The 24031-nt window shown below is 39.8% G+C and overlaps 1 protein-coding gene and 1 long non-coding RNA gene across 2 annotated transcripts; one reads left to right on the plus strand and one right to left on the minus strand.

Annotated features, from left to right (window-relative positions):
• The first annotated feature begins 392 nt into the window (after positions 1-392).
• LOC128127109 (uncharacterized) lies at positions 393-1976 on the plus strand. Its single transcript, XR_008225159.1, has 3 exons — positions 393-792; positions 1435-1485; positions 1844-1976. It is a non-coding gene; the product is annotated as an uncharacterized LOC128127109 (long non-coding RNA).
• Positions 1977-19992: 18016 nt separating this feature from the next.
• On the minus strand, positions 19993-21147 carry LOC111906029 (uncharacterized). Its single transcript, XM_023901770.1, has 2 exons — positions 20853-21147; positions 19993-20729 (listed from the first exon to the last, which is right to left on the minus strand). The coding sequence occupies exons 1-2, from the start codon at positions 21145-21147 to the stop codon at positions 19993-19995; spliced, it is 1032 nt and encodes a 343-aa protein (XP_023757538.1).
• Positions 21148-24031: the final 2884 nt, after the last annotated feature.

A 24031-nucleotide genomic window follows, 5' to 3' on the forward strand; every position in this document is an offset into this window, starting at 1 on the left:
CTAAAAATCATAAAAATGCATAAAAAAAATACTTAGAGATCACAAATTATTTTTATTTTTTTTTATAAAAAATTGCAGGTTTTTGTTAAAATTCGCTAAAAAAAAATAAAAAATCAATATATATATATATATATATATATATATATATATATATATATATATATATATATATATATATATATATAGTTAGGTTCAAAAGTTTTCATTATCTATTGTGTGCATGTATGATTGATTCTGGACCAATCATTTTAGTTATTTTAAAAAAGTAATTAATGCATATTAAATGCTGAAGATATAATTAATATCCATTATAAAAATCCTAAAAATCATAAAAATGCATAAAAAAAATACTTAGAGATCACAAATTTTTTTTTTTTTTTTTTTATAAAAAATTGCAGGTTTTTGTTAAAATTCGCTAAAAAAAAATAAAAAATCAATTTTTGTTTGTAAATTTTTTTTACCGATTTTGTATAAAAAGCTGCAATTTTTTCAAAAAAAAGTTTTGTGATCTATACGTATTTTTTTTATGTATTTTTAGGGTTTTTTTGTTTTCCAAATTAAATTGTGGCTTGTGCACTATAAAAGGAATGCTAAAGCCTTATCCTCAGCCAACATATTAGAGAGTGAAACCCTAAGAGAGCATTTCCTTCGTCTTAAAGCTTGTGTGTGAGTGTTTTGAGCTAAAAGTGCCTTTGTGTGTTTGTGAAGAAGAAGTGGAGGTGCTTGTGGAGGCTAGGGTTTGGAGTTCAAGCTTGGATCTGAGTTCTTCAGAGGGAGGAGCTTCACTTAGAGGTAAAAAGCTCAGAACTTTCCTCTTTATTTTGGTTTGGTGTTGCATGGTCCATTTTTAGGGTTAAAGTCCCAAAGGTGGAGACTTTATGAACATAAGGGACTCCATGGACCTAGATCTGTCCCATTTCAGTGATATATGTGTTGTAGATCCATAAAAATCCTAACTTAGTCGTTATTATGGAGTCATGCTTGAGTTATGGGCTTTTAAGTGTTGGAAATGGAATGATATGGGTGTTGGTGACTTTTACAGCCATGCAAAGGCTTAAAGTCACCAACTTTATTGATTAAGAGGCTTAGGGACAGTCAGATCTGAAAGTTGGACGTGTGTCTTAACCGTTTAAGACCCAAAATCAAAAGGAGTATGAAACTGGGAGTTAGGTGGGGCGTAATCCCAGTACGCGCAGCGTAAGGGGTCGTGTTCCCTGATTCTGTGAAGTCGCCGGGTACGCCCAACGTACAGATTTGGTACGCGCAGCATAACCCGGAGGGTTGACTTTCGTTGACTTTTAGGGTTTTGGTCAACATTTGGACTTTTGGGTCAGGGAGGGGTAAAAAGGTATTTTACCCTTCTGTGGGATTGTAGGAATGGATTTAATCTAGCCTTTGAGAGCCTATATTTATTAGTATTGTTTATGTGATTAGGCGGGGGCTAGATCAGTGTTCTCGTGTGCGAGATTATCCAAGACACCCGAGGTGAGTCTTCTCACTATACTGTACCTGGAGGGCACTTATGTGTGACCGAAAGGTCTTATATGCTATGAGATGTATGTGCTATATGCTGATATGTGATATGTATGCGTTATGTATGCTATGTATGATAAGGACTGGAAGGTCAAGATGATATGGACCGGAAGGTCAAGAGGACATGGACCGGAAGGTTGATACGGGTAGGACCGGAAGGTCTACCGGGATTCGGGACGGAATTCCCCTGATACACTTGGACCGGAAGGTCCCACAGAGTTATGGCCTGGAAAGGCGTATGTGTTGTATGTGGTATTTTGGGGAACTCACTAATTATTTATGCTTACAGTTGCTGTGTTATGTGTTTCAGGTACTAGTGAGGACCATGGGAAGGCACCGGCTTGATCCGTACACACTGAGAGGATTTATGTATTTGAGATCTTTTGAGATTATGGGATTTGTTTGTTATGATGACATTGGATACAGTTTGTTTGATATTGTTTTGATGATTGAAAATATGGTTTAAAAATGAAAATTTGTTTTGAAAATTTACGTTGTTATATATATATATATATATATATATATATATATATATATATATATATATATATATATTGTAACGACCGAAAAATACAACCAATTTTAAATTTTTCAAAAACAACTCGATTCCATTAAATCATTACAAAAAGGTTTTCAATACAAAACATTTAGCGTATTCCCAGAATCGCATTACTACAAAATCATGAGGAGCGGTACGATCACGCCTTCGCCTTGCCACGGTCTCCTGAAGAACCTGAAAAACATAAAACCATAACTGTAAGCCCGAAAGCTTAGTGAGATATCCCCAAAATACCAACCACTTATACCATACACGCATAACATGCCACAACATATCTGATCACAGAACAACCATGCACTTCGGGTCTACTGTGTGACTGGTCCGCCACACCGGCCTACAGTCCACCTGGTCCACCCTCTGAGTCTAGCCATAAACCTCGAGTCTACAGTGTGATTGGTCCGCCCGCACCGGGCCTTCAATCCACCTGGTCCACTCTCCGAATCTAACCACATACATCGAGTCTGCAGTGTGATTGGTCCGCCCGCACCGGGCCTTCAATCCACCTGGTCCACTCTCTGAGTCTACAGTATGACTGGTCCGCCCGCACCGGGCCTTCAGTCGGCCTGGTCCACTCTCCGAGCCTCGGCACGTCTGGTCCGCCCTCTTGGGGCCTACAGCCTATCCGGACCGCTCGCTGGGCCTTCGGAACAACCGGTCCGCCCTGGGTATCTTGGCCTACAGCACAAACCAGGACCCACCTCAACCTAACTCCAGTCCGATCAACCATGTGCACATATACATACAATCATATAGCAATTCACAGTCAACAAGAAGATCAAACAGATCACATAACATATCATCATCCTAACCAGGATACCGACCTAACAGGTCACTAGCATAACATCTCCCTATCTCTCAAAATACCGATCTCAATCAGTTCTCTAACATATACCATCCTAGCTCTCAGGATGCAAACATATCAAAGCAGTAACATAACAACAACTACCCGGATCTCAATCCGATAAGGGGTGACCTTGGTGCCTTAGACCCTGTTGATATAGTGAGGATAACTCACCTCGAAACTGCCGGCCGAAAGGATAAGATCCCGCTGCTCCAAACTCCGACACGAACTCCTCCACTGAACACCAAAACACTCAGCTCAATAAATACCCTTAATTACCAAAATACCCCCGGAAGACAATTGGTCAACCCTTGGACAAGGTCAAAGTCAACCTTTGACTGACTCTACTCGCCGAGTCAACCCGATGACTCGCCGAGTCCCCATGCTCAGGACTTCCCTCAATCCGCGACCTAACTCGCCGAGTCACCCCGAGACTCGCCGAGTTCAACAACTCTGAGTCCACTCGCACACAACTCACTGAGTCATCCCTTGACTCACCGATTCTTGACTCGACCAGAAAATATTGGGACTCTTCGACAAGACTCGCCGAGTCTAAGGGTATCTTCAACCTACTCGCCGAGTTGTTCATACAACTCGCCGAGTTCCAAGCCATCTTCATCCAACTCGCCGAGTTGTTCTTCCAACTCGTCGAGTTCCAGCTCATCTTCAAGCAACTCATCGAGTCCACCCATGTGACTCGCCGAGTACCACCGGTCTGAATCCATACAGAAGCACTCCAGGCCATGCAATTGATCCAAAACATAGATCTAGCCTCCTACAACCCATCTATCACGTAAAGTGACAAACTTTACGTGAATCCAAAGAGATCTAGGCCTTTAACACTTTAGGGATAGGGTTTGGGACATGATAGCTTCACTACACACTCAAACACAGGGACTTTCAGGCATTCCAACCCTTCTCCATTCCAGGTCTGAGGTAGCAACCTCAGATCTAACCTCTAAACTCCAAAACACCAAAATATAAGCTCCCCACAAACCCCATAATGATGAATCCATAAGAATAACAGCCCAAGGATGAGATATTACCTCAAAAGAACGCCCCAACTGCAATGGAACTCGAATCCAAGCAAAGCCCCTTGCTCCAAGCCTCCTACCCTTCAAGATTTCCTCAAAAAATGCTTCTCCAAGCTTCCCAATGCAATATGATCACTCACACACGAAGGCTAAGGGTTTCTGGACTTGAGGATGAGTAAAGAGGCTGGGGGAATGAATGTTATGTTCTTTATATAGGGCTCAACCCCGAGAATTAGGGTTTTCTCCACTCAACGCCTACTCGCCGAGTCCACCTTACTGACTCGCCGTGTCGGCCACTTAACACGCGACCAAGTCGTGACTCTACTCGCCGAGTCCACCCATGGACTCGCCGAGTTCCCCTTCCAATTTTACTCTTTTAGCCCTTCAACTATACTATTTGCTATTCTGGGATGTTAACTATATATATATATATATATATATATATATATATATATATATATATATATATATATATATATATATATATGTTTATTGTAAACCCATTTGTTTTGAGCTCTTTTTGTTTTAGCGCATTAGGGTTAGGGTTAGCTTAGCTTGCCTTTATATTCTCCATCTCGTTGTTCTTTGCTTTTATGCTTTTCAAGAACCTTGTAATCTCTCTCTTTCATTAATCATATAACTCTATTATCATGGTATCAGAGCTGATTCGTTTGATGTTTGTTTGCTGCTAATGTATGTTTGCTTGTTAGTGTCCATTTGCTATTGTTGTTAGTTTGTTGTTGTTGTTTGAATTCTAGGGTTTGTTGTTCGATTTCTTGCTGCTCGATTGTTTGTTTCCGCTAGTTTGTTGTTCTTGTTCTATGATTTCTAGTCCATTATTGTGGTTATTTTTCTGTTGACATCATGACTGGAAATGATGATTCCCTTCAGTCAATCAGTACTCGATTGGATAGAGAGAATTACACTTATTGGAGCTATATTATGAAGTACTTCCTTCTTGGGACGGATTTGTAGGCTATGTCACTTGGATTAAATTCATTACTTGGATTAACAATTTTGTTACTTACTCAATTGGTATGCAATTGGCTATATATATGACACATCAAAGGAAGTGTGGAACCATTTGGAGAGACTATATACTCAGTCCAGTTTTGTTAAACAGTATCAGTTAGAATATAACATTCACGCCTTTCAGCAAAATGATATAAGTATTTAAGATTTCTATGCTGCTATGTCTGATTTATGGGATTAGTTGGCTCTTACTGAATCTTAGGAATTAAAAGATTTTGAGCCTTATATTGCTAGGAGGGAAGAGCAACGTTTGGTTTGGTTTTCGATGACATTGCGTTCTGATTTTGAAGGTCTACGTGCAACGATTCTTCATCGTTCCCATTTTCCCTCGGTGGATTCTGTTGTTCATGAGTTGATTGCTGAAGATACTTGTATCAAGTCTCACGCGGATAAAGGGTCTAAAGCAATCTCCACTCCTACTTCCACTACTGTGGTGCTTGCTGTTTCCACTAATCAGTCTCGTCAAAATCCAAGGATTTATTATGATGAATGTGCCTTCTGCAAATAGAAAAATCATTGGAAAGCTCGGTGTCCATTGTTAGTTAGCAAGGGTAAATCAGGTCAGACTCAGTCAGGACAACATCATAGATCTTATCAACAAAATTTTCAGCCACGTTCTTCTGCTGGTTCATGGACACTTCGCCCTCCACAATTTGATGTTAATGTTGCTCCATTAGCTGACACCGAGTCAGTTGGTAACATGCCACCTTCTGCATTAGATCCCAAGGTTTTTGAGAGTTTCAGACAGTATTTGGCCTCTAATTGTAGTACCGTGTCTGCACCTATGTCTCATTTTGGTCCAACTTCATCTGGTACCTCAGGTATACCTTCATATTTTTGGATTTTAGATTCTGGTACAACCCATCACATGTCTCCTTATTTTTCATCTTTTACTTCTTTGTCATGTGTGTCATCTATCTCTGTTATGTATGCTAGTGATAAATCTATGACACTCGAGAGTGTTTGGTCTATTTCTATTACTCATATGTCTCTCCCTGGAGTTTATTACATTCCTAAACTCACTTTGAATCTTGTTTCGGTCATCCAGTTGTGTAGGTTTGGTAATTGGGTGTTCTTTTTTGATTCTGTATGTGTTATACAAGACCAACACACTCAGAAAGTGATTGGGATCAGCCATAGGGTGGGATAACTTTATGTCTTGGAAGTTCTCAAAGTGCCTGCTATTGCTGCCTCCAACATTGATTTGTCTTCTTTTCATTTGAGTCCTTTTTCGTCTCAGTTTTATCTTTGACATTCTCGTTTGGGACATGTATTTGTATCATGTTTGAGTTTTCTAGCTTCCAGTGGTGTTTTGGGTGATTTGAACATTTATGATATTTCTGATTATAGTGGTTGTAAACTGGAAAAATTCTCTGCTTTACCTTTCAGTAAAAGAATGTCTTGCTCTATTGCTCATTTTGATATTATTCATTCTGATGTGTGGGGTCCTTCATCAGTATCCAAAAAGGGTGGGTCGGCCTATTATGTATATTTTAGAGATGATTATACTCGCTATACCTGAGTTTATGTAACACCCAAATTTTCATATTTAAAAACACGTTTTCATTCATAATTGTTATAAAACATCATTGTATCACATAGTCTAATCATAACATCACATCCCAAGATCATAATATAAAAACTCCTCGTGTGTGTACTGATCAAGCCGACGCCTTCCCGTGATCCTCACTGGTACCTGAAACACATAACACAACACTGTAAGCATAAATTCTTAGTGAGTTCCCCAAAATACCACACACAACACATATTAGCCAATCGATGCTATAACTCTGTTTGACCCTCTGGTCAATGTGTCTCAGTGGGACCCTCCAGTCCCATAACTCTATGGGCCCTCTAGCCCTAACTTTGTGGACCTTCCGGTCCTAACTCTGAAAACTTTGGTACATACATGGCATAAATCACATGGAAATCACATCATGCAAAATCATACAAAATACCCTATCACATAACTCTAATTACCACTCTAGGTAAAGTATAGTGAGAAGACTCACCTCGGGTAACTCGGTAAGATCTCGAACTCTGTTAAATCCGGTCTAGCCTTCGCCTAATCATATGAATTAAACACTCTAAATCAATACATCCCTTAAGGCTAGGCTATTCCCTCTCTTAGTACTCTCAGAAGGGTAAAAGATAAATTTACCCCTCTCATGGCTCAAAGACCCTAAAGTTGACAAAACCCTAAAAGTCAACAAAAGTCAACTCCCCGGGTTACGCTGCGCGTACCACACATATACGCTGGGCGTACCCGGTGTCTTCACAGAAAACAGGGTGTGCGACCCCTTACGCCGCACGTATTGGGATTATGCCCCGCGTAACTCCCAGTTTCAGACTCTAAGCATTTTTGGGTCTTAATCAGTTAAGACCCACGTCCAACTTCTAGATCTGACCATTTCTAACCCTCCTAATCCATAAAGTTGGTGATTTTAAGCCTTTGCATGGCTGGACAAGTCACTAACACCCATAACATTCCATTTCCCAACTCTAGAAGGCTCATAACTCAAGCATGACCTCATAACAACGACCAAGATGGCAACTTTATGGATCCATAACACAAATATCACGGAAATGGGTCAGATCTAGGTCCATGGAGTACATTACACTCATAAAGTCTCCACCTTTGGGACTTTTAACCCTAGAAATGGTCGATGTAATCATCTAACCAAATAAGGAGGAAAGTTTTGAACTTTATACCTCCAAATGCAGCTCCTTCCTCTGTAGATCTCAGATCCAAACTTGCACTTCAAGCTCTAGCCTCCACAAGCTCCTCTATTTCTTCTTCACTAACACACCAAGGCACTTTTAGCTCTAAAACACTCACTCTCAAGCTAAGGGCGATTGGGAGGCTCTCTTAGGGTTTCACTCACTATTATGGAGGCTGAGAAATGAGCCTTAGCATCGATTATATAGTGCACAAGTCCAATATTAGGGTTTGCGTCTGGACCCATTAAGCCCAGCGTACCCAGGCGAGTCTGCGTCCAAATTAAGCACATGAGTATGCGCAACGTACTCCCCAGTACGCCCAACGTACTCATTTTCTACAAGAACTCTTTCAAAGGACCACTTTTGACAACTTGACAAAAAGAAAGGATATAATAGCTTTACCTGGATTTCGGGATGTTATAGTTTATCTTATGAAATATAGATCTGATTTCCTTGGCATATACAACAATTTTAGATCTCTTATTAAAACTCAACATTCAACTATGATAAAGTGCTTCAGGTGTGACTTAGGGGGTGAATATACCTCTAACGAGTTTAATCTATTACTTGCTCCTGATGGTACCATACACCAGTCATCGTATATTGATACTCCTTAGCAAAACGATGTGGTAGAACGGAAACATCGTCATATTGTTGAGACAGCCTGCTCATTGCTCTTGTTTGTGCAGGTTCCTAGTGCCTTTTGAGGAGAAGCAGTGTGACCTGCTGTTTATGTGATTAACATATTCCTACTGCATTGAATTAAGGAATGTCTCCTTTTGAGAAGCTATATGGCCACTTACCATACTACTCTGCTCTACGAGTTTTTGGATGTACTTATTTTATTCTTCGTCCTCATGTTGAGAGGAACAAGTTAGGACTAAAATCTGCTATTTGTGTATTCTTGGGGTATGGTGTTAGACAAAAAGGATATTGTTTCTATGTTCCTGTGAGTTAGAAGTTATATGTTTCTCGGCATGTCACCTTTTTGGAACATATTCCTTTCTACTTGATTCCTGCTACAGCTCATAATGTAACGAAGTCAGATCTTTTGTATATTGATCATTTTGATGAGGATATAAAGGCTCGAGATTCATCTATGCCGCTTGATCCTCCTACTCAGGACACACTCCCATCTTCATAGAGTTCCTCGACTTATCTTGAGTCCGTACCTTTGACTATTGAGATTGAAGACCCACCTCCACCACCCCTTAAGAGGTCTACTCGTCTTATTAAGTCCACCAAGCTTCCAGATTTTGCCTACTCTACATACTTAGACCATCTCCAACCCATCTCCATTTTTCCCCATAAATAGAGTAAAAAATGGAGTAAATAGTGTTTCATCTCCAACCCTACTCCATTTTCTACCCTATTTTTTACCCCAAAAAGCATATTACTAGAATATTCCATTTTTATAACTTATATATACTGTCAAATGCACCCCTCTACTGATTAAACTCTATATTTATGATTAATTAATATAAATTAGTATATAACATGATATTATAAATATTAAATATTGCATTTAAATTATAATTAGTAGATAAATGAAACTAGAAATATATAAAATGAAAATGAAAGGGACTAAAATTGGCAACCAAACTTCACCTCCATTTTTGGAGATATGAATAGTATTCCCCCATATATGGGGGAATACTATTCATATCTCAAAAAAATGGAGGTGAAAATAGGGTAGGGTTGGAGAAGAATGGGGGAAAAATGGAGTTTGGGGGTGGGTTGGAGATGCCCTTAGGATCATTTGCTTCATTTATAGCGAGCATCCACCATCTTTCTGAACCTAAATCGTATAGAGAAGTTGTATTGGATCCTCTTTGGCAGAATGTTATGGCTGAGGAACTCACTGCTCTTTATCAGACTCATACTTGAGATTTGGTTTCCATTTTTCATGGGAAACATACCATTGGTTGTCGTTTGTTGTACAATATAAAAACAAAATCAGATGGGTCTGTTGAGTGGTATAAGGCCAAACTTGAAGCAAAAAGGGTATTCCCAACAGTACGGTTTTGACTATGAAGAAACTTTTACCCTAGTGGCAAAGATGACGACGGTACGTACTGTGATTGCAGTTGCATTTGTTCGACAGTGGAAGATTTTTCAAATGGTTGTCAAAAATGCATTTTTGAATGGTGACCTCCTGAAAGAGGTTTATATGTCTCCTCCCCCAGGAATTCAACACCAAACGGGTGAGGTTTGTCGTCGTCGCAGAGCTTTGTATGGTCTCAAGCAAGCACAAGGTGCTTGGTTTGAGAAATTATCCATAGTGATTACCTCTCTTGGATTTGTTCAGAGTAATCATGATCCGCCTTTGTTTATTAGATGCTCAAGTGCAAGATGGATTCTTTTGTCCTTATATGTGGATGACATGATTATTACTGGTGATGACCATAATGGTATTGAGTCTTTAAAGCATGATCTAGCTCGTCGATTTTCTATGAAGGATTTGGGCTTGCTGCGTTATTTCTTGGGTATTGAGGTAGCTCAGTCTAAGAAATGTTATCTTCTTTCTCAGACTAAATATATATGTGACTTGTTTGCACGGGCGGTCCTATCTGACAATCAGATTGTAGATACTCCTCTTGAAACCAATGCACAATACTCTCCTACTGATGGTATTTCTTTACCTGATCCGAATTTTTACCATACTATTATGGGAAGTTTAGTTTATCTCATAGTTACTTGTCTGGACATTACTCATGTTGTTGATGTTGTCAGTCAATTTATTACTAATCCTACTTCTGTTCACTTGGGCGATGTACTCCGTATTCTAAGATATCTTCGTGGCACTCAGTCTCAGACCCTCTTGTTTCCCTCGACGTCATCTCTGAGTTGCGTGCCTATAGTGATGTTGATTAGGATGGTGATCATCATGATCAAAAATCCTCCACCGTATTTTACGTGTTTCTTGGAGAGTCTCCCATTTATTGGAAGAGCAAGAAACAAGAGGTCATTTGTAGATCTTCCACGAAGGCTGAGTATTGTGCTATGGATGTGACTACATGTGAGATTATCTGGTTACGATGGCTTCTTGTATATATGAGGGTTTAAATTTCTTCACCTACTTCCCTGCATTGTAATAACAAAAGTGAGATACCAATTCAGAAGAATTCTATTTTCCATGAGAGGACGAAACACATTGATATTGATTGTCACTTCACATATCATCACTTACAGCTTGGGACCAAATCTCTTCCGTTTGTTCCATCCACCTTGCAACTTTCGATATTTTTATGAATGCTTTGTCAGTGTCTCGATTTCGGTTCTTGTGTGACAAACTCTCAACACTTATTACTATGACATTCTGAGTTTGTGTAACACCTCGTTTATTAAATAAATAAATAAATAGATAAAGTTGATGAATGGTCGGTAGCCCTAAAATTAATAATTATATAATAGGAGTTGGTCTCGAGGAGTTAATGGGCATAATTGAGAAGTTAAGGGTTGCTTAGTAAATTACAGAGTTGTTTTGAGAAGAATTTTAGATGTCGGGGTCTAAAGGGTAATTATTGGATTAATGTTGAAAAGATCCCTATGGGAGGGATCAAGCATGTAATTATGGGAAAGTTGTAATAAATCCGGGTATATATATGTTGCGATGACATCGAAGAACCCTAACCCTAAGTATTATGGCAGCCAACATTCTTCCTTCTGCCATTACCGGCGCCGCACCAGCCTTCAGGTCATCCTCACCACTGGCGACCACCGTGGCTGTTGGAGTCGGTGGGACCGCCGCCACCGATTACAATAGTTTCCCGACCAGTCAACCACCCTTTAGGAGCCTCCTGGTAGCCTCCATCACCATGGGAACCCCCCATCAGCCGCCGGTGCAGCAACGAGTCCGCCAGCTCGGTTCCGACACCGTTGTATCGTCATCATCGAGCCTCCTTGTCGCCAGCAACATTGAAGACTGACGAGGGGTAGAGAGCAGCCTCCAGGCGCTGCTACTTCACCTTTGCCGCTGACGTGTGATGTTGTCGCCGCCTTCTTCTTCCCCTTTTCTTCTCCTTCTTGCTGTTCGCCACCGCCATCATCGGGATCGATTGTCGTAGCCTTGTTTCATTATTGTTGAAGCCGAAGCCATCATCTGTCGCCGCTCAAATTGGTCTCTAAGGGTGCTGCCGACCGCTAGGACCGTCAAACTTCCCTTCACCGCTGCATGGTGTTCGTGTGGATGTGTATTTTCTCGGGGTCCGGTCTCTAGTTTGGAGTTTGTGCGCGTGTTTGGGTGTTTTATCGGAGTTCATGGAAGAGCCACCGCCACGACCGTGAGGTGGTGGCTGCCACCATGGGTGGGTGTATTTTCTTTAGTGTGTGTGTGTGTGTGTGATTTCAGATCTTGAGTTGTAAATTGTAACATGAATGGTATAATGAAAAGAAATTGAAAACCACCACCTTAGGGTGGTGGCTGCCGCCACCGGCCGTCGTGTCGGGTGGCAGTGCGCTTTGCCTCGTCGTGTCGACTCGTTTAGGGTGAATGAAACCCTAATGGGTCCAAAGAGACCCTAATGGGCTTAATAATTTTCTAGTAGGCTTAATAGGCCCAATAAAGCCAAATTGAACTAAAAGCCCAACAAATAAATAAAAGGAGTATTATTTGGGTTGGAAACCCTAATTAGGGTTTGGAAAACCCTAATGCTAATAAAACCCTAATTTGCGGAATTAATCGGGATACACGAGAATTATTAATAACTTGAGGCATTAATTAATAATCATTGGCAAGATCAATCTAAGAGATATTGGACTTAATGGATTACGTCCCTAGAGGATTAAGTCCTTAATGGGTTAAGTAGGGAAACTTAACCCTAATCGTCATTTTATGTGAAACCCTAATTTCACATGGGCCTGGAGTTGGGCCTTTCCATTGGGCTTTAGTATTTATTAATGGGCCATCCAATATTAATAAAATGGAATAGATAAATTAGTTGGGCTTTAGGGTAAGGCCCATATGAAGGATTAGGCCCAATTAGGAAAATTGGGCCATAGATGGACCATAGTTTGGGCCTAGATGGTTGTATGATATTGGGCCCTTAGAATGTGACATGTTGGACTGGACTGAACAATTGGGCTTTAGCGGAAGTCCATGTAGAGGTTTCGGCCCAATTTGGAAAATTGGGCCATACGTTGGGCTTTGATCCCTTGTTGACTTTGGGCCTATGGATTGGACCTTGGGCTTGGGTAAGCCAAGCTTGGGGTAATGTAGTAATTATCCAAAGTATGTAATTATAGTTATGTAGTGGAACCCAATTATTAATTGGGTGCTATTTTGATGTTGACAGATCGGGAATCTGTCATCTAGAAGTTGGGGTCGAGTCTGCGGGACTTCAGCAGTGTGGGATTGAGTCTACGAGACTTCAGCAGTGTAAGGTGAGCTTCCTTCCAGTAGAAACGGGTCTACGGCCACAATGCCGACCCATTTAGTTAGCAGTAGTTCCGGACTACTGTCCGATGAAGTAGTTCAGTATGCTTGGTGTCTTTGTGATACATACATGGTATGAGTTATGTGTTCTGGACTATGGTCCTATGCAATATGAAGTATACGTGTTCATATTATATGCTATGATTATGTTATGCTATTCAGTTAGTTCCGGACCTCAGTCCAATGCAGTAGTTAGAGTGCTTGATGTCTTTGTGATTCAAGTATGTTTTGTGTTATGTGTTCCGGACTCTGGTCCGATGCAGTATGCAGTGTATGTGTTCATGCTAGTTGATATGTTTATGCTATGTTCAATCAGTTTTCGGACTTCGGTCCGATGCAGGGGACGTGGTCCCAGTCAGTTCCGGACTTCGGTCCAATGCAGTTTCCGGACTTCAGTCCGATGCAGTGGGCAAGGCACAATATGTGTTTATATGTTATTGTTTGCTATGTGGTAGTTTGGGGGAGCTCACTAAGCTTCGTGCTTACGGTTTCAGTTTTGGTTTCATGTACTCAGTTTTTAAAAGAGGAGCCCGGGAAGATTGCAGTGCGCGCACCATTTGTTCAGCCTGGGATGTTTATACTCTGATATACTGGACAATTGTTATAATATTTTGAGATATATTGCTTATGATTTTTATATGAGGTTTATTGACTATGGTTTTTATTATTAAATTAAACGAAAATTTCAGACTGTATTTCTAGGATGTTACAAGTTGGTATCAGAGCCTTGGTTTGAGGGATTCAAGCGAACTCCCGAGTGTGTCTGAACTTAAACTAGGGAAGTGGTATAAAGTTTTCAAAAGAAAAGAGTTTTAGAAAAACAAAAAGAAACTTAAAAAGAAAATAGTTCTAGAAAAGGAAAAAAAAAGAATTTTTAGAAAGAAAAGAACTTTGAAAAGAGAAAAAGGGTGTGGTGCATGCAATCAGCCGAGCTCAAGTAAGTACTCCCAAATTACATATACAAGTTTATGTTATGATATGAGTATCAGCTTTATGAGAACTGCATGCTAGATTAGGACTAAGGATCTAGGAAGGATGCCTTATGTGCCTATTGTATGTGTATCAGCTTTATGAGGACTGCATGGTAGTTTAGGGCTAAGGATCTATGGAGGATTCCTTATGTGCCTTTTATATGTATACCAGCTTATTGAGAACTGCATGCTAGTACAAAGTAGTCAGTATGATAGCCAGAGTAGTATATGCTTGATTATACTCAATGTATGAATGTTGCTTGCTTTGTGCTTTTAGGAGTTCTCATTGTCTTTCACTAACTAGTAAACGTATATGTTAAGTTACATATTGCAAGGACTAAATAATTTCAGAAGGTTAGGTCTAGCTCTATTTCGTATCTCTTGTTTGAGTCCAACCGTTGTAGGGTAGGATCTCTCATTTGAAGAATTATCTAGTCTGAGTAATATGTAATATTATGCACAGTACCATTGACCAGACTCCTGTGATCCTCAGTGTGATCAAGGGGGACATTATAGAGATTTGTGATGAGAGACCGAGTGCATTATGCACTGAGGTAGCAGTCACGATAGAGACCCGTACGTTGATGTTTCGGGAATTCAGAGTTTATTAGGCTTCAGATTGTCATGCGGGTTAGGGACCCCATTGTTAGCAGCAGATGGTTGGCAGATGTCACCAACACTTTTCGTACCATACGTCATCTCGAAAGGAGACAAGATATGACTTACTTCCTATCTCTTGAGGGATAGAGCACGAGGTTGATAGGAAAAGGTTGGTAGCGAGTTGAGTAATGATGTGGTGGATGCTATGTCATGGGATGACTTTTAGACTAGATTATGGGCAGAGCGTGCCTAGGCGATTGAGGTGCAACAGTTGGCACAAGAGTTGTTAGATCTCCACTAGACGACTGAGACTATGGCAGAGTTCACTGCCAAGTCTCGGGAAAGAGCTTATATGGTACCACAGAATGCAACAGATGAAGAAATGAAGAAAGTAAGTTATCAAAACATACTGTAGAGTGTTAGCAGGGAGATCGTGAGTATCTCAGGGTGCAAGACCCTGAATGATATGACTTCTTGAGTTTGAGAACGAAATATGGACTTGGAGCACATTGATAAGAGGGAATTAGATCATTTGCTTATATTGAGGTGTCTCGGGAGAAGACCCAAGATTTTGGATCAACTTTTGAGAGACCAGCAGGGTTAGATTCAGTACAGCACTTGCGAGAAACTGCACAAGGGAGCCTTTCGTTCCAAGGGTTTGAGTAAATGTGACTATGGGTTATCCTCTATCTGTGTTGAAATATATTTTCAAGAGATGTCATATCCTAATTGCATGCCGAGAAGCATTAGCGAATAGTGATAGAGCAATTCCCTAGATTACGGGATTGGGAAAGTACAGCGTCATCTTGGTTTATTCCAAGACTGAGGAGCAGCAAGAGAAGCACCTGAGGGAGGTGCTAGAGACTTTGAGGAGGGAGAAAATTTTTGCAAGGTTCTCCAAATGTGAGTTATGGTTGTGCGAGGTGCAATTTCTTGGGCACCTTGTCAATCAGAAGGGTATTCTAGTCGTTCCGGCCGAGATAGAGGCCGTGACGTAGCGGGAGATTCTGAGGTCTCCAATTGAGATTCGAAGCTTCCTGGGTCTAGCGGGTTATTACCAAGAGATTTATTCGGGTTCTTGGAGGTGGTGTGATCTTTTGGACTAGCTAGTGTTGAAGCACTAGCAATGGTAAACGTGTTTTTCAGCAGATTAGGCATAGAATGGTAAGAAGGATTGAGAATCCTTCTAGTATTGTGTGTCGTATGATGTTAGTTGAAGCAAAATGGGGGAGAATCATCCAAGGATTTGGAAGTAGGAGCAGTTTTGAAACTGGGATAAGTTTTTCATTCTTGTTTGGAAGGAAGACAGCCTAAGCAGCTGTATGGTTTGAGGATAGTGTGAGATGGAAGTTCGGAAAAACTTACCAATGAGGAGATCATTTCCCGTAATGTTTGCTAGCAAGCCTTAGGGAATCATGTTAGGGATTCCAGTCAGGACATGAGTTCAGTTGAGTGTGGGTCAAGCGCGTGTTCGATCTAGTATGGAAAGTGTTGTAAGTCTGCGGGTGTAGCTGTAGCATTCACTAGCAGACAGATAGTGTTAGAGTGTTGTAAGTCTGCGGGTGTAGCCGTAGCATTCACTACCAGTTAGATAGTGTTAGAGTGTTGTAAGTCTACTGGTGTAGCCGTAGCATTCACTAGCAGCCAGACAATGATAGAGCGTTGTAAGTCTGCGGGTGTAGCCGTAGCATTCACTAGGTTGATAGATAGCGTGAGTGCGTTGTTAAGACACAGAAGGAGCAGTAGTACCCACCAGTTCGGGTGTAGCAGTAAGGATATGGAAATCCATGGATTGGATTTCGGAATTATCTGGATGGATTATATCTAGTTGAGCCAGTGATAGGACTGTAGGGACGCCACTGCAGTTTCGAGACCGAGGAAGCAATGAATTGCTAAAGGTTACTTGTTATACAAGGCTACAATTGGTCATGTAGCAATCACGTTTAGTTGTGGGTTGGTAACCTCAGGATTTGACGTGTGGAATCGATCAGTTAGATCAAAAGGCCGTTAGGGCCACAGTTAGAAGATAGCTAGTAGCAGCCAGTTTCAGAGAAGGATTTCGTTCCGAAGTTATGCGAGGCGACTAAGGAGGGAGTCCTTTGACTCTGCAACCGGGTTAGAACTCGGTATTATAGATAATAGGTAAACAAACTGAGACCAGTGTTGACCATTCACCAAGAATCTTTCTCCATCCTTCTCATTTATTAACTCCAATGCACCTCCTAGACAAACCTTGGCAATCCTAAAAGGGCCAGACCATCTTGACTTTAGCTTTCCTGGGAATAACTTTAATCTTGAATTGAAAAGTAAAACTAATTGTCCTTCATCAAATTCCCTTTTCAAGATCTTCCTGTCGTGCCATTTCTTAACTTTTTCCTTTTGAATTTTGGCATTCTCATACGCTTGCATCCTAAACTCTTCAAGTTCCACCAACTACTCCATTCTTTTCTTTCCAGCCGCCTTCATGTCTAAATTCAACTCTTTCAAAGCCCAATAAGCTTTGTGCTCCAACTCTAGTGGCAAGTGGCATGCTTTTCCAAACACTAGCTGATATGGGGATGTCCCCAAACTTGTTATATAGGCAGTCCTATACGCCCATAAAGTGTTATCTAACTTTAATGCCCAATCTTTTCTTGACCCATTTACATCTTTTTCAAGAATGGACTTCAATTGTTTGTTATTGGCTTCAGCAAGACCATTTGTCTGAGGATAGTAAGCAATGGCAACTCGATGCTTTATCTGGTACTTAGCTAAGACGGCCCCCAACATTCTATTGCAAAAATGAGTACCTTCATCACTGATGATTGCCCTAGGAATGCCAAATCTAGAGAATATATGCTTCTTTAGAAAATTGATTACAGTTCTCGCATCATTTCTCACACATGCTACAGCTTCAACCTATTTAGAGACATAATCTACTGCAACTAATATATACATCTTTCCATCAGAAGGCACAAAGGGTCCCATGAAATCAATCCCCCAAACATCAAATAACTCTACTTCCACTATATTACTTAGTGGCATCTCTTGTCTTCTTCCAATATTCCCAGTTCGCTGGCATCTGTCACATCTTTTCACAAACTCATACGCATCTTTAAATAGACCTGGCCAATAAAATCTTGAATGAAGGACACGCATTGCAGTCTTTTCACCTTGAAAGTGACCTCCATATTCTGAGTTGTGACATTTTTCTAGAATTTGAATTTGTTCCATTTCTGGGATACACCTCCTCCACATCTTATCTACCTTTCGTCTAAACAAATATGGCTCATCCCAAAAATAGAATTTAGCATCAGACATTAGCTTCTTCTTTTGATGCCAGCTAAACCCATCAGGAAATACACCACCTACCAAGTAATTCACAATGTTAGCATACCATGGGTGTTCTCCACTCACTCTCAAAATCCTCTCATCTGGAAAGCTATCTTGAATCACTGGTTGACCATATTTTATACTTTCACTTTCTAACCTTGAGAGGTGATCTGCAACCACATTCCCAACTCCTTTCTTATCCTGCACCTCTAGATCAAACTCTTGCAACAACAAAATCACCTGATCAGTCTTGCCTTGGCATCTTTTTTTGCCATCAAGTATCTGATTGCTGTATGATCCATGTATACAATCACTTTTGCACCAATAAGATACGATCTAAACTTTTCAAGTGAGAATACCACAGCTAAAAACTCTTTTTCAGTGGTTGTCTAGTTCAATTGGGCACCATTCAGGGTGGTGCTAGCATAGTAAACCGTGTGGAAAAACTTTCCTCTTCGCTGCCCAAGTACTGCACCAATGGCTGTATCACTTGCATCACACATGATCTCAAATGGCTCATCCCAATCAGGTGCAACAATGACAGGTGCACTAGTAAGTCTTATCTTTAACTCCTCAAATGCTCTTTTGCATTAACTATCAAAGATAAACTCTCGATCTTGCTCCAAAAGTTGGGTAAGTGGCTTTGCAATTTTTGAGAAGTCTTTTATAAAACGCTAATAGAATCCAGCGTGCCCTAGAAAGCTGCGAATGCCCTTGACATTGATAGGTGCTTCAAGTCTTTCAATAATCTCAATCTTTGCCCGGTCAACTTCTATTCCTTTTTCAGAAACCTTGTGTCCCAACACAATACCCTCTTTTACCATAAAATGACATTTTTCCCAATTTAGCACAAGATTATGTTGGACACACTTTTGCAATACTGCATTCAGGTTTTTCAAGCAAATCTCAAATGTATCACCATGGACTGAAAAATCATCCATAAAGACTTCGACAAAATTTTCAACCATGTCTGAAAAAATAGACATCATGCACCTTTGGAATGTAGCTGGGGCATTACATAAACCAAAAGGCATGCGTGTAAAAGAAAAGGTACCAAATGGACACGTGAAAGTAGTTTTGTGTTGAGCTTCTGGTGCAATAGAAATATGATTATATCCAGAGTATCCATCCAAAAAGCAGTAAAATGACTTACCAGCAAGACGATCCAACATCTGATCAATGAACGGTAATGGGAAATGATCTTTCCTAGTGGCGGTATTCAACTTTCTATAATCCATACAGATCCTCCAACCTGCCACTGTCCTCTTTGTGATCATTTCCCCTTTCTCATTTTCAACTACTGTTGCTCCACCCTTCTTGGGAACACAATGCACTGGACTAATCCACTCACTGTCGACAATCGGGTAAATAATCCCAGCATCTAACCATTTGATGATTTCCTTTTTCACAACATCCTTCATCAATGGATTTAGTCTCCTTTGGTGCTCAATAGATGTTTTCACTCCCTCCTCCAAATTTATCTTATGCATACACATCGCTGGACTGATTCCTTTTATATCAGCTAACTTCCATCCAATCGCTTTCTTATTTTGCTTGAGAACATCAATCAATTCTTTTTCCTGCATACTAGACAACTGAGATGAGATAATTACAGGCAATGTATCGTCATCTCTCAAATATGCATATTTTAAGTGTGTTGGAAGCTGCTTCAGCTCCAAATCCGGTGCTTTTTCAATAGAGGGTAATGTTGGCGCAGTTACCCTATCCTTCAAGTCCAACTCCTCTTTGACCCATCTCACATCTTCCTTTAGTTTCCATTCTTCAATTTCCTCAATATCATGAGTCACTTTACTCAATTGAGCCACTTCTACATGTACCAAGTTATCTATGACTCGTACAAATGAGCACTCTTCCATATTAAAAGGTTGCTTCACAGCCTTAAACATATTAAATGTCCTTTGCTCATCATTCACTCTCAATGTGATTTCTCCTTTTTACACATCAATCAAATCTCCAGCTGTAGCTAAAAATGGTCTTCCCAAAATTATTCCACAATCGTCATCGGCTTCGTAATCCAAAATGATAAAATCCCCAGGAACAAAGAGATTGTCGATTTTGATAACAATATCCTCAGTTTTACCTTCTGGATATACCACTGATTGATTTTCCAGTTGGAGTGAGATAGTGGTTGGCCTAGCTTCTCCAATTCCCAATCTTTGGAAAATAGACAAAGACATCAAATTTATGCTTGCTCCCAAATCACATAAGCCTATCTTATCTAACTTTCCAATTCTACATGGTAGAACAAAACTACCTGGATCATCCTTTTTCACAGGCAATTTGTTTTGGATTATTGATGTGCAACTTTTTGTCATTGCAATAGTCTCAAATTCTCCAAAAACTCTTTTCTTTGTAAGAATATCCTTCATAAACTTTGCATATGTGGGCATTTGTTTTAAGGCTTCAACAAAAGGGATGTTGATATGAAGTTGAGAAAGGATCTCTAAAAACTTTTTAAACTGCCCATCATCTTCCTTGGATTTACTTTTCCTAGGTGGGAAAGGTAAGGTTGTTGGTGCAACTGTCGCACCAATTCGAGCATCTTTTTCCTGGGCTTTCTTTTCATTTCCAACACTTGGACTTGAACTTCTTGGACCTTCCTTGTTCGGTTTCTTCTGCCCGTACTCCTCATCGGTTATGTCCTCAATCTCGACATACTCTTTTTCATCATCTTTCAATTCTTGCTTCTACTTATGAGTCTCAACACTTATCGGGTGTTGCTCATCATCGGTGACTGGTAAGTCATGATTCTTTGGATCTAACTCCTTTCCCGATCTAAGTGTGATGGCATTACATTGCCTCTTATCATTGACATTAACTGGATTTTGGGTGTTACTTGGCAACGTTCCAGGTTCTCGTGAGTTCAGTGCTTGTGCTAATTGCACTAATTGATTTTCTAAATTTCTCATAGCAATTGCTTGATTCTTTTCACATGCCTCGATCTTTTGATCTTGTTTGATCATAAACTCCATCATTGCTTTCTCGAAAGGTGACATCTCTTGATTTGATGAAGGCGCTGCTGGTTTTGAACTACTTCCTGATGCCTGGTGGAATGCACCTCCTTGTGGTCTGACTTGCTGATTTGGCATTTGATAAAACCCCGGTGGGTTTTGAGGCCTTTGCTGAAAGTACTCTTGCCGAGGATGCATTTGTTGTTGTTGTCCACCCCATGAGAAATTAGGATGATTTCTCCATCCTGGATTGTATGTTTCAGAGTATGGATTGTTTTATCGTGGGAAATTTTGACTTCCCATGAAAAATACAGATTCAGGATTCTGTGGGCACTCACTATAATCATGGACGCCTTGACAAACCGCACAAAAGTCAACCTTCTTCTCTTTCATCCCATTGCTTGACATCATATTCTTCATCATGCTCTTGATTGTTGCCAACTCGGCTGCTAATGCATCATTTTGAGCTGCAAGACGAACTTCAGCCGGTGTACTTCCTTTCGAACCACTTGCATGTACCCTATCTGTGGGCCACTGGAAACTATTGGTTGCTATTCTATCCAATATCTCCACGCTCTCCTCATAGCTCTTTGTGAGCAAAGCTCCTCCAGCTGATGTATCTACTAGCATGCGTCTTTGAGCATCCAAACCTTGGTAAAATGTCTCAAGTTTCACATCGTCAGGGAGTCGATGTGTTGGACATTTTCTTAGTAAATTGTTCCATCTCTCCCACACTTCCGATAACGATTCACCATCCATCTGTCGGAATGATGTGATGACGTTTCTTAGATTTGCATTTCGAGTGGGTGGGAAAAAGCTTTTTAGGAATTTTTTTCTTAATTCCTCCCAAGTGGTGATGGAATCAGAAGGCAAATACTCAAACCAGTCTCTAGCTTTCCCTTGTAGTGTGTAGGGAAATAATCTTAGCCTAAATGCATCAACCGTCATGCCTCTTTGTTTGAAATTATCGCACATCTGGTTAAAGGAACACAGATGAGACAAGGGCTCATCACTAGGCATACCTCCAAAGAGATATTGATCATCTGAAACATCACAGGCTTGAATTCAAAATTGTCAGCATTAATTGTTGCGCTGACAATTGGAGGGTTTGTTCCTTCGAAATCTCTATTTCCATTATTGTTTTCGTTTCCGTTATCTCCCATATCTTTTTGATTCCTAAGTCTCCTCAACCCTCTCAAAGTTCTTTCAATCTCCCAATCAAGCACAAATTCAGGTGGTCTGAATCTTCGACCGGCCAGAGTAAAATATCCTCAAGATGTTTAAGAGTCTAACAACTACCTAATGTTCTAACTTAAAAATAAAAACAGTCCCCCGGCAACGACGCCAAAAACTTGTTGACGAAAACTCGTACTTGCAAGTATACGAGGTCGTGCAAGTAATATAGTCGTAAGACCAGATATCGAACCCACAGGGACTATCCTATTCTAAGAAAGAGTGAACCAGGAAATTGATTGCAAAAGTGATACATTTTATTAAACTAAGGAAACAATTAAAATAAAATTAAACTAAATTCACCAAGGGAAAAACGAAAACTAAAATAATCGAACAAACAAGGAAAACAATTGAACAATTTAACAATTATGAGAAAAACGGGATTCAGTTGACTTATATGGGTTCAATGGTTCTTCAAATGCAATTAATTTGTCAAACCAATTATATAGAAACGAATAACTTAACACCAACAAAAGTTATCAATTACCTCTCGGTCTCATGATTCGATTTAAAAACATTCACTCATATCTCTATGTAGTTCGTGATTTTTAAAAAAACATTAAGTTCAATGGTTTTGTTAAAAATTCCCTAACACACGTCTATGTTAAATTTAAGCAAAATAACGAAACCGCACATTCATATTTAAACAATGTCACAAATAAAGTTTCTTTCGAAGTCAATATAAGCACGTAAATATTAAATTTAAACCAAGCAAATTACCCCTAACTAACGTTGATCAAGTGCTAGCAAAAATCAAAGTTACCCGTCAAAATTTATATTTTTAAAATAAGCACACATTTAAATATGTCATTCAATTTCAAAAGAATCGATTCAACAAAATAAACTACATTAAAATTATCATCTCACCCTAGTCAACCAAACCCACAAAATTACTACTCCATTAAACTAAAATTATGAACAATAAACAATAAAAATTAAGCATCATATTTTAATTCAATGTCTAAACAAAAACAATTACTTTTGAAAGGTAGAAACAAAAATCAACTACATGCAGCAAAAGAAAATAATAAACTAAATTAGTTTAATAAAAAAAAAATAACCAGATTATTGTTCCATGCATAGCCAAAACTCGTTGTCATTCATCCTCCTTGTATAAGTGGTTCATCCTTCTTAATTTTTAAGATAAAGGATGGATTTAATTGCTAAGAAAAAAAATCAAAGCGACAGTGGCGACTGAAGTTCTTCAATGAATGGCGGTTGTGGTTCTTTTTCGTAGGTTTATTTTCGTCGTATGATCTGTATCTCCTCCTCATGATCACGTAAACATAATATATAAAACATAATTACACAAAATAGCCTCCAACTTTCAAGAATGGTGCAGCCTTAACCCCTAGCTTTTAACTTTCCGCATGGTACAACTTTAGCCCTTGATCTTTCACTTTTACCATTGTACTGCTTTAGTCCTCCACATTGCACCTTATTTTTTAATTGGAACTCTTCCAGCAAACTAACCCCAATTTCCACGTCGATTTTGAACAGGAAAACGACCGATTCAGAGAAAACTCAAAACTTCAAACTTGTAGATAATTTTGTCTAGTTTCCGAAACATCTTGAATCGCCTAAATCGGAGTCCCGACAAGCCAGATATGATGAAAACATTGAGACGTGGACGCGTGGTCAATCTGTCAAACATCTTTTACTCGCCATTATTTGCTTGTGATGAATTTTTCTTCTTTATAATCCGTCAATTCCTTGCCAAAACCATTTGGACATTATAATATGAGTCCAACTCCCACCAAGACTCGTAGAATAAGTGGTGGGGGCCCAA

This window comes from Lactuca sativa, chromosome 7 (assembly GCF_002870075.4).
Source record: "Lactuca sativa cultivar Salinas chromosome 7, Lsat_Salinas_v11, whole genome shotgun sequence".
NCBI classification, from domain to species: Eukaryota; Viridiplantae; Streptophyta; class Magnoliopsida; order Asterales; family Asteraceae; genus Lactuca; species Lactuca sativa.

Coding starts and splice junctions, on each gene's coding strand:
- LOC111906029 (XM_023901770.1), bottom strand. CDS start 21,147: ATGCCAAATCAGCAAGTCAGACCACAAGGAGGTGCATTCCACCAGGCA. Junction 20,730..20,852: donor TGTCAATGATAAGAGGCAAT/GTAATGCCATCA, acceptor AAGAATTGAAAG/ATGATGAAAAAGAGTATGTC.